The sequence below is a fragment of the Scomber japonicus genome, chromosome 14, assembly GCF_027409825.1.
Source record: "Scomber japonicus isolate fScoJap1 chromosome 14, fScoJap1.pri, whole genome shotgun sequence".
NCBI lineage: Eukaryota > Metazoa > Chordata > Actinopteri > Scombriformes > Scombridae > Scomber > Scomber japonicus.
The window spans coordinates 3,093,079-3,103,494 of record NC_070591.1 but is presented as its reverse complement, the minus strand read 5'-3'; the positions used below and the strand labels follow the sequence as shown (position 1 = coordinate 3,103,494).

The following is a 10,416-nucleotide window of genomic DNA, read 5'->3' as shown; positions in this document are numbered from 1 at the left end:
TTTTTTAACCACTAGATGGCGCCAAAGTTCAACTCTTACATGAATCTATGGCTGCAATTAACAGGCTATTATAATGTTAAGTATGAAATATTAAATGATTAAGAGAGAAATGCCCATTCACCATTCCCTAAAGCTCAAAGCAATGCCTTTAATTTTAAAGTTTGAAAGGATAACGCTGGAGATTTTCTGTATTTTTTCTTATTGGTGATGAATTTTATGTGCAGGACCGTACAAACAATTACTTAAGATATATCTGGCTTTCATACACACATGTAAAACAACAGAATTATCCTTTTAAGATCCTGTAATCATGTGATCATGTCTGAAATGAGGCCAACCAGGAAGTAACTTAGAGCTGCATTATATCAAAAGGCCACCAGGGGGCGACCGTCTCTATACAAGTCAATGGAGAATTCACCAACTTCTCACTTGATTTCTAACCTCAGTAAACGTTTTTATGTGTTTATGGTCTCAATCGCTAGTTTAAAGCCTTCTTCAATGCAGTATGATGTTCATTTGGGACATTTTGGCCTCCCTGATTTTATATGTGATGATAAAGCAGGGTATGCATTAGGGGGCGTGGCTACGTCCTGATTGACAGGTTGATTGACCAATGTCCTCGAGATCCAGCCCTCGCAACCATAGCAACCTCCCCGCTCCACCTCATGGCTCCGCCTCATGCCCATATAAGTAGAATCCGTGTTTTATTTTTCCCAGCATGCACCTGAAATTTTCAAGATGGCGCTGCCTAGATTAGAAACTATTGGCTTCCGAGCAGCAGTCCACAAACCAATGGGTGACGTCACGGATGTTACGTCCATTTCTTTTATACAGTCTATGGGTTAAAGGCACATGCTTATTCATCCTGGTGGGAATGTCAACACCGAACCCAAGAACACACCCTGCTTTCTACTGTTATTGGGATATTTAGACAGAAACACTTGTCACAGGTTCATTATTTCATCACTTGAATTACTGGATGGGGCGAGATCGGTTTGATCTAAACATGTTTTGTTTGCCAGAGGAAGGTTTGCTTAGAGCTTGTTGTTAAAGCCTCTGCATTGTTAAACCGACACAGGCCGCACCTTAGGAATACAGTTAAATTACAAGTTATCTTATGGTTAGTATATTGTTAATAACGCTGACATATTAATGCATTCCATTAAAGAGATGATTTATGTTCTTTATTTAACTTCAGATTAGAGTCAGTGAGTCAGTATAAGGGTTTTATGTTAGACTTATCATGAGTTGAATGGAGGGCGTGATGGTTGGTGTGTACACAGGTTGCACTGTAATGCATATCTTATTCATAAAGTAAAATAAAAGGCGACCTGATACAACCTGAGTTATTTTGGCACCGGTTCCAGACAGGACTGAGGAGAGAACCGGTCTATCAGCTGTGACCAAACTCTGTGTTCACCTCAAAGTAAGGTTACGTGTGTTTGGTGATTGGCTCGGAAAGATTACTGCAAGTTTTACATAAGCCACTTTTTCTTTATCGCTGTTCAGCCTTGAAGGTCCCAGGCAGTGGCGTGCACAGACTTTTTTGAAGGGCAGGGGCGAATAGCGCGTTCTCGCCACTGAAGAGGGCAGTTTAGTGTGTTTTTGCCAACCAGTAAGGCACCTTAGCACCCATTCTGGCTCCCAAGAGGGCACCTTAGCACCCGTTTTGGCTCCCAAGAGGGCACCTTAGCACCCGTTTTGGCTCCCAAGAGGGCACCTTAGCACCCATTTTGGCTCCCAAGAGGGCACCTTAGCACCCGTTTTGGCTCCCAAGAGGGCACCTTAGAACATGTTCTGGCTCCCAAGAGGGCACCTTAGCACCCATTTTGGCTCCCAAGAGGGCACCTTAGCACGCGTTTTGGCTCCCAAGAGGGCACCTTAGCACCCATTTTGGCTCCCAAGAGGGCACCCTTAGCACGCGTTGTGGCTCCAAGAGGGCACCTTAGCATGCATTCTGGCTCCCAAGAGGACACCTTAGCACGCGTTGTGGCTCCCAAGAGGGCACCTTAGCACCCGTTCTGGCTCCCAAGAGGGCACCTTAGCACCCGTTCTGGCTCCCAAGAAGGCACCTTAGCACCCATTCTGGCTCCCAAGAGGGCAGTTTAGTATGTTTTGCTAACCAGGAGGGCACCTTAGCACACGTTCTGGCTCCCATGAGGGCACCTAGCACGCGTTCTGGCTCCCATGAGGGCACCTTAGCACCCGTTCTGGCTCCCAAGAGGGCACCTTAGAACGTGTTCTGGCTCCCAAGAGGGCACCTTAGCACCCGTTCTGGCTCCCAAGAGGGCACCTTAGAAACATGTTCTGGCTCCCAAGAGGACACTTTAGAACGCATTCTGGCTCCCAGGAGGGCAACTTAGCATGCGTTTTTCAACAGTTGGGCCATGAGGGGGTCCCCCCTGCTCCCCCCTGCCCCCCCCCCCCCCCTTGTGCACACCACTGGTCCCAGGATATGTAGGAGTCATTGTTGTTTGGACTCCAGTTATTACTATTCATGTAGCAGTAGTAGTGAATTATGGCTCCTTTTCACTTGCTTAAGCTGATGTCACACACTACCAATTAACCTAATATCAGATTTTAATACGTTTCCAGCTGAGTTTTGGTCACATTTGATAGTTTGATACGAGTCAATCAAAAAACTATGGACATTTTTCTGTTGAGACCAGGCGGGGAGTTCAGTCCATCTTCAAGCCAATTAGGATTTTCTGTCTCTACAAACTTTCTTCAGAGTCTGAGTTTTTAATCTTGTGTCACTTGTGTGTTTTACTTTTCCATTATGTCTCCTGGGTGTTGGTCAGTGAGGTGTTGGTCTCTCTCTCTTTACTACCTGCACAACCTGCCGTCCATCTATCCGACTCCTCTCTCCAGTATATCAACCCACACTCATTTTATGGCCAGATCGTGGTCTCCTAATCTCCTCTTAATCTCCTGCAGTCTGAGATTAATTGTTTCGATAGTGTCCGGTCTGCCTGCCAACCAACGTTACATCCACTAGCCAAGCTGTTCCTCCTTCTCATCGCCGCTCCATTATTACTAAAATAGATTAATTAAACATTTTTTAAAAGTTTTGTATCTGTATAATATGTAAGTATGGGTTCATTTATCTCCTTTAACCTGCTGCATGTGGTTGTGAACTGTTTTATTAACCCTCCTGTTGTCCTCGAGTCAAGGAAGGAAGAAGGAATGAAGTGAAGGAAGAGTAGGAGGGAGGAAGGAAGTAGGGAAGGAAGGAGGGAAGAAGGAAGGAAAGGAGGAAAGAGGGAAGGAAGGTAGGAGGGAGGAAGGAAGGAGGAAAGGAAAGGAGGGAAGAGGGAAGGAAGGAATGGAGGGAGGAAGGAAAGGAAGGAAGAATGGAGGAAAGAAGGAAGGAAGGTAGGAGGGAGGGAGGAAGGGAGGAAAGAAGGAAGGAAGGTAGGAGGGAGGGAGGAAGGAAGGTAGGAGGGAAAGGAGGAAGGAAGGAAGGAAGGAAGGAGGGAGGGAGGAGGGAGACAGGAAAATAAGAAGGGAGGAAGGAAGGAAGGACAGAGGAAAGAAGGAAGGGAGGAAGGTATGGGAGGAAAGAAAGAGAGAATGAGGGAGAGAGGAAGGGAAAGAAGGAAGGAAGGAAGGTAGGAAGGAAGGACAGACGGATGGAAGGAAAGAAGGAGGGAGGGAGGAAAGAAGGAACAGTCAAAACAGACAGGGTCAGTTTGACCCGGGAAGACGACAGGAAGTTTAAAAGCCAGACTTCAGGTGAAACCTAATGTAGCCTCTCTTTCATCATTCCTTCCCCTTCTGTCCTTGAATGTGCCATAAAGGGACTTTTCACCCTGAGCTGAGTCTCACAGGCAGCTTCTGTAACAACCTCCTCTAACAGGAAGGAGAAGAAGAAGAAGCCTGTCAGACTCAGCTCAGGGCAGAAAAGTCCCAGAGTTCTCCTCCATACTTTCCTTCCCTATCTTTCCTCCACCCTTGCTTCCTTGCTTCCTTGCTTCCTTATTGACAGTAGAGCTGATAGTTGAGTTTGGCGCCCAGTCGGGTTCCTGCCAGGCGTTTGTTGAAGACCTCGTCCATCTCTTTGCTCTGCTCTGGTGTGAAATGGTTCTTCCAGTCTCCGACCTCACCTGCTCGGGTAACAGAAACAAGAAAAAGACATATGCAGTTAACAGTTTTGTATTAGGAAGGAAAGGAGGAAGGAAGGAAGGAAGGAAGGAAAGGAGGAGGGAAGGGAGGAAGAAGGAAGGAAAGGAGGAGGGAAGGAAGGAAGGAAAGGAGGAGGGAAGGGAGGAAGAAGGAAGGAAAGGAGGAGGGAAGGAAGGAAGGAAAGGAGGAGGGAAGGGAGGAAGAAGGAAGGAAAGGAGGAGGGAAGGAAGGAAGGAAATGAGGAGGGAAGGGAGGAAGAAGGAAGGAAAGGAGGAGGGAAGGGAGGAAGAAGGAAGGAAGGAAAGACAAAAGGAAAGGAGGAATGAAGGTAGGAGGGTGGAAGAAAAAGAGGAAAGAAAGAACGACAGGAAATAAGGATTTTTTTTTAACCTGTGAACGAGAACAGAATAATCTACTGTGTCAAAGGCTGCAGTCCTTCCTTGCTTGCTTGCTTCCTTCCTTCCTCACTCCCTCCTTACTCCTTTCTTTCTTTCCTTCCTTCCTTCCTCTTTTCATCCTCACTCCTTTTCTTCCTTCCTTCCTTCCTTCTTCCTTTAATTTTTCCTTCCTTCTTCCCCTCCTCCCCTCTTTCTTTGCTCCCTTCTCCTTCCATCCTTCCTTCCTCCCTCCTTATTCCTTTCTTTCCTTCCTTCCTTCCTTCTCTCCTAAATTCCTTCCTCTTTGCGTCCTTACTCCTTTCCTTCCTTCCTTCCTTTGTCCCTTCATTCTCTTCTTTACTTCCTTCCTCTTTTACTCCTCTCCTTCCTTCCTTCCTTCTGTCCTTCCTTCCTTCGTCCAACAGGAGGGTTAATCCAGACCAGAGACCCCCCGCCCCCTGCCCCCCCCCCCCCCAGTGTTTTTTTAACCTGTGAACTAGAACAGAATAATCTACTGTGTCAAAGGCTGCAGTGAGGTCGAGGAGCAAAAGGACAGAGCTGAGTCAGCAGTTAAAAGGAGGTCATAAATAATTAATGTTGTTCCTCAGAGAGTACGAGGTCATGTAGAGGTCATGTAGAGGCGCAGAGAGTACGAGGTCATGTAGAGGTCATGTAGAGGCGCCGCCACCCGCCACCGCCGCTGCTTTAGTGAAGTTATGTAACTCTGCACGACTCCAGAAAACTTGGACCTCTCTTCCTTCCTCCCTCCCTTCCTTCCTTCCTTCTTTCCTCTGTCCTTCTTTCCTCTGCAGGACTCCAGAAAACTTGGACCTCTCTTCCTTCCTCCCTCCCTTCCTCCCTTCCTTCTTTCCTCTGTCCTTCTTTCCTCTGCAGGACTTCAGAAAACTTGGACCTCTCTTCCTTCCTCCCTCCCTTCCTCCCTTCCTTCTTTCCTCTGTCCTTCTTTCCTCTGCAGGACTTCAGAAAACTTGGACCGTTTGCAGAACATTTCTTAACCTTCCTGTCGTCCTCCCGGGTCAAATTGACCCCGTCTGTTTTGACTGTTCCTTCTTTCCTTCCTTCCTCCCTTCCTTCCTTCCTTTCGTCCCTCCCTCCTACCTTCTTTCCTCCCTTCCTCCTTTCCTTCTTCCCTCCCTCCTTCCTTATTTCCTCTCTCCCTCCTACCTTCCTCCCTTCCTTCCTTCCTTCTTTCCTCCCTCCCTCCTACCTTCCTCCCTTCCTTCTTTCCTCTGTCCTTCTTTCCTCCCTTCCTCTTTCCCTTGCCTCCCTCCCTCCCTCCTTCCTTCTTTCCTCCCTCCCTCCTACTTTCCTTCCTATCCTTTCCTCTCTTCCTTCTTCCCTCCCTCCTTCCTTCTTTCCTCCCTCCCTCCTACTTTCCTTCCTATCCTTTCCTCTCTTCCTTCCTCCCTCCCTTCCTTCTGTCTGTCCTTCCTTCCTTCCTTCCTCCCTTCCTTCCTTCCTTCCTTCCGTCCTTCCTTCCGTTTGTCCATCCTTCCTTCCTCCCTTCCTTCTTTCCTCTGTCCTAGTATTTTAACATTGCTGTGTTGATGCTTTTACTTCTAAAGGGTCTGAGTACTACTTCCTCCTCCTCTGATAAAGCAGATGTTCTCTAGAAGTAAAAGTATTTCTGACGCACCTTTCCTGAAGATGACATTTCCCATCCCGCCGTGGGAGTTGGCTGAGCCCTCCTTCATGGCGCTGAAGGTGCTTCCTACCTTCCTGCCTTCCTTCTTTCCTCTGTCCTTCTTTCCTCCCTTCCTCTTTCCCTTCCTTCCTCCCTCCCTCCTTCCTTCCTCCCTCACTCCTTCCTTCTTTCCTCCCTCCCTCCTACTTTCCTTCCTATCCTTTCCTCTCTTCCTTCCTTCCTCCCTTCCCTCCTTTCTTCTTCCTTCCTCCCCTCCCTCCCTCCCTCCCTCCCTCCCTCCTACCTTCCTCCCTTCCTTCTTTCCTCTGTCCTTCTTTCCTCTCTCCCTCCTTCCTTCTTTCCTCCCTCCCTCCTACCTTCCTCCCTTCCTTCTTTCCTCTGTCCTTCTTCCCTCCCTCCTTCCTTCTTTCCTCCCTCCCTCCAACTTTCCTTCCTATCCCTTTCCTCTCTTCCTTCCGTCTGTCCTTCCTTCCTTCCTTCCTTCCTTCCTTCCTTCCTTCCTCCCTCCCTCCCTCCTACCTTCCTCCCTTCCTTCTTTCCTCTGTCCTTCTTTCCTCTCTCCCTCCTTCCTCCTTCCTCCCACCCTCCTTTCCTTCCATCTTCCTCCGTTCCATCCTTCCTTCTTTCCTCTGTCCTTCTTTCCTCCCTTCCTCTTTCCTTTCCTTCATCCCTCTCTCCTACCTTCCTTCCTATCCTTTCCTCTCTTCCTTCCTCCCTCCCTTCCTCCCTTCCTTCTGTCTGTCCTTCCTTCCTTTCTTCCTACCTTCCTTCCTCCCTCCCTCCTACCTTCCTTCCTTCTTTCCTCCATTCTTCCTTCCTTCCTCCCTCCCTCCTACCTTCCTTCCTTCTTTCCTCCATTCTTCCTTCCTTTCTCCCTCCCTTCTTTCCTTCCTCCCTCCTACCTTCCTCCCTACCTTCCTCCCTTCCTTCTTTCCTCCCTTCCTCTTTCCCTTCCTTCCTCCTCCCTCCTTCCTTCCTCCCTCACTCCTTCCTTCTTTCCTCCCTCCTCCTACTTTCCTTCCTATCCTTTCCTCTCTTCCTTCCTTTCTCCCTTCCCTCCTTTCCTTTCTTCTTCCTTCCTCCCTCCCTCCCTCCCTCCTACCTTCCTCCCTTCCTTCTTTCCTCCGTCCTTCCTTCCTCCCTCCTTCCTTCTTTCCTCCCTCCCTCCTACTTTCCTTCCTATCCTTTCCTCTCTTCCTTCCTCCCTCCCTTCCTCCCTTCCTTCTGTCCTTCCTTCCTCCCTCCCTCCTACCTCCTTCCTTCTTTCCTCCATTCTTCCTTCCTTCCTCCCTCCCTTCCTTCCTTTCCTTCTTCCCTCCCTCCTTCCTTCTTTCCTCCCTCCCTCCTGCCTTCCTCCTTCCTTCTTTCCTTCTTCCCTTCCTTCTTCATTCCTTCCTCCCTCCCTCCCTCCTACCTTCCTCCCTTCCTTCTTTCCTCTGTCATTCTTTCCTCCCTTCCTCTTTCCTTTCCTTCATCCCTCCCTCCCTCCTTCCTTCTACCTTCCTCCCTTCCTTCTTTCCTCTGTCCTTCTTTCCTCTCTCCCTCCTTCCTTCTTTCCTCCATTCTTCCTTCCTCCCTCCCTCCCTTCCTTCCGTCCTTCCTCCCTCCCTCCCTCCTACCTTCCTTCCTTCTTTCCTCCTACCTTCCTTCCTCCCTTCCTACTTTCCTCTGTCCTAGTATTTTAAGTATTTTAACATTGCTGTGTTGATGCTTTTACTTCTAAAGGGTCTGAGTACTACTTCCTCCTCCTCTGATAAAGCCTCACACTCACAGCAGATGTTTTATAGAAGTAAAAGTATTTAAAGTTTCTGACGCACCTTTCCTGAAGATGACGTTTGCCATGCCGCCATGGGATTGGGCCGAGCCCTCCTTCATGGCGCTGAAGGTGCTTCCCTCTGATATCTGCTGCACCTGAGCCTCCGTCAGGCTGTAGCCAAAGAACTTAGAGATCTGACGGATGCCTTCGCTCAGGTCCTGCAGGACGGGAAACACAATCAGAGCCGCAGCTTTAACCCTCCTGTTGTCCTCAAGTCAAGGGAGGAAGGGAGGAAGGAAGGAAAGGAGGGAAGGAGGAAGAAGGAAGGAAAGGAGGAAGGGAGGAAGGAAAGAAGACAAAAGGAAAGGAGGAATGAAGGGAGGAAGAAGGAAGGAAGGTAGGAGGGAGGGGAGAAAAAGAGGAAGGAAGGAAGGAAAGAAGGACAGGAAATAAGGAATGGAGGAAGGAAAGAAGGACAGAGGAAATAAGGAAGGCAGGAAGGAAGGAAGAAAGGAAGGACAGAAGAGAGGAAGGAAGGACAGAAGGAAGGAAGGAAAGACAGATGGAAGGAAGGAAGGAAGGAAGGAAGGAAGGAAGGAAGGACAGATGGAAGGAAGGACAGAAGGAAGGAAGGACAGAAGGAGGGAAGGAAGGAAGGACAGAAGAGAGGAAGGAAGGAAGGAAGGATAGATGGAAGGAAGGACACATGGAAGGAAGGACAGAAGGAAGGAAGGACAGGTGGAAGGAAGGACAGAAGGAAGGAAGGAGGAAAGAACGGAAGGAAGGACAGAAGGAAGGAAGGACAGATGGAGGGAGGAAGGACAGAAGGGAGGAAGGAAGGGTGGACAGAAGGAAGGACAGAAGGAAGGAAGGATGATGTCAGAGTGTAAATGACCTTTTTCAGCTCTTCGTAGGTGACGATCATCACGTTGGGATCGTCCATCTTCTTCTCCCAGGCCAACGCGTGGTCAAAGTACGACCCCCAGGGAACTACACACACACACACACACACACACACACACACACACACACACACACACACACACACACACACACACAGTATACATATGAGTGTTAACTAGAAACAGACGTGTCATCGTGTCAGGAAACGAAGGCCAACAATGATTTCTGAAAGCTCTTCCTGACTGAATTTTTACTGTCACTGAGGGAGGAAACACACACACACACACACACACACACACACACACACACACACACACACACACACACACACACACACACACACACAGCCCTGTATGAGCTATAAAGTGAAACTCTTTACGTCCTACGTGTTGGAGAGGAACCAGATTACTCAACATTTCCCTTCCTTCCTTCCTTCCTTCCTTCTGTCCTTCTCTCCTTCCCTTCCTCCCTTCTTTCTGTCCTTCTTTCCTTCCCTCCTTCCTTCCTTCCTTCCTCTTTTCCTTTCTCCCTCCCTCCTTCCTTCTTTCCTCTGTCCTTCCTTCCTCCCTCTTTCCTTCCTCCCTCCTTTCCTTCCTTCCTCCTTTCTTTCCTCCCTTCCTCCCTTCCTTCTGTCCTTCCCTCCTTCTTTCCTTTGCTTCCTCCCTTCCTTCTGTCCTTCTTTCCTTCCTTCCTTCCTTCCCTCCTTCCTTCCCTCCTTCCTTCATTCCTCCTTTTCTTCTGTCATTCCTTCCTTCCTTCCTCCCTTCCTTCCTTCCTTCCTCTTTTCCTTTCTCCCTCCCTCCCTCCTTCTTTCCTCTGTCCTTCCTTCCTCCCTCTTTCTTTCCTCCCTCTTAGCTTCCTTCCTTTTATAGGATAGAAGGATAGCTTTTATATTCCTTCTTTCCTTCCTTCCTTCCTTCCTTCCTTCCTTCCTTCCTTCCTTCCCTCCTTTCTTCCTTCCGTCCTTCCATCTTGTCTTCTTTTCCAACCTTCCTTCCCTCCTTCTTTCCTTCCTTCCTTCTCTACTTCTTTCCTTCCCTCCCTTCTTTCCTTCCTTTTCTCCTTTCTTCTTTCCTTCCTTCCTCCTTTTCTTCTGTCCTTCCTTCCTTCCTTCCTCCCTTCCTCCCTCTTTCCTTCCTCCCTCTTAGCTTCCTTCCTCCCTCCTTTCCTTCCTTCCTCCTTTCTTTCCTCCCTTCCTCCCTTCCCTCCTTCCTTCCTTTTGTCCTTCCATCTAACCCAAACAGCCATATTTCCACAGTGACTTCTCTTTATTGGCTCATAAACACCGAGCAGCTCAGGGTCATAAAGTCAGACTGTGACTGTGCGTGTAATTTCTGTGGTGGGTGTCATTTAGTCTCAGGGTGTCATTTAGTCTCAGGGTGTCATTTAGTCTCAGGGTGTCATTTAGTCTCAGGGTGTCATTTAGTCTCAGGGTGTCATTTAGTCTCAGGGTGTCATTTAGTCTCAGGGTGTCATTTAGTCTCAGGGTGTCATTTAGTCTCAGGGTGTCATTTAGTCTCAGGGTGTCATTTAGTCTCAGGGTGTCATTTAGTCTCAGGGTGTCATATATCATAAACTCATGCTAGTCT

At 48.5% G+C, this 10,416-nt stretch overlaps 1 protein-coding gene across 1 annotated transcript; it reads right to left on the bottom strand.

The window, feature by feature from the left end:
• Nucleotides 1–3,978: 3,978 nt before the first annotated feature.
• On the bottom strand, nt 3,979–9,021 carry sult6b1 (sulfotransferase family, cytosolic, 6b, member 1). Its single transcript, XM_053333547.1, has 4 exons — nt 9,015–9,021; nt 8,820–8,914; nt 7,986–8,142; nt 3,979–4,106 (listed from the first exon to the last, which is right to left on the bottom strand). The coding sequence occupies exons 1-4, from the start codon at nt 9,019–9,021 to the stop codon at nt 3,979–3,981; spliced, it is 387 nt and encodes a 128-aa protein (XP_053189522.1).
• Nucleotides 9,022–10,416: the final 1,395 nt, after the last annotated feature.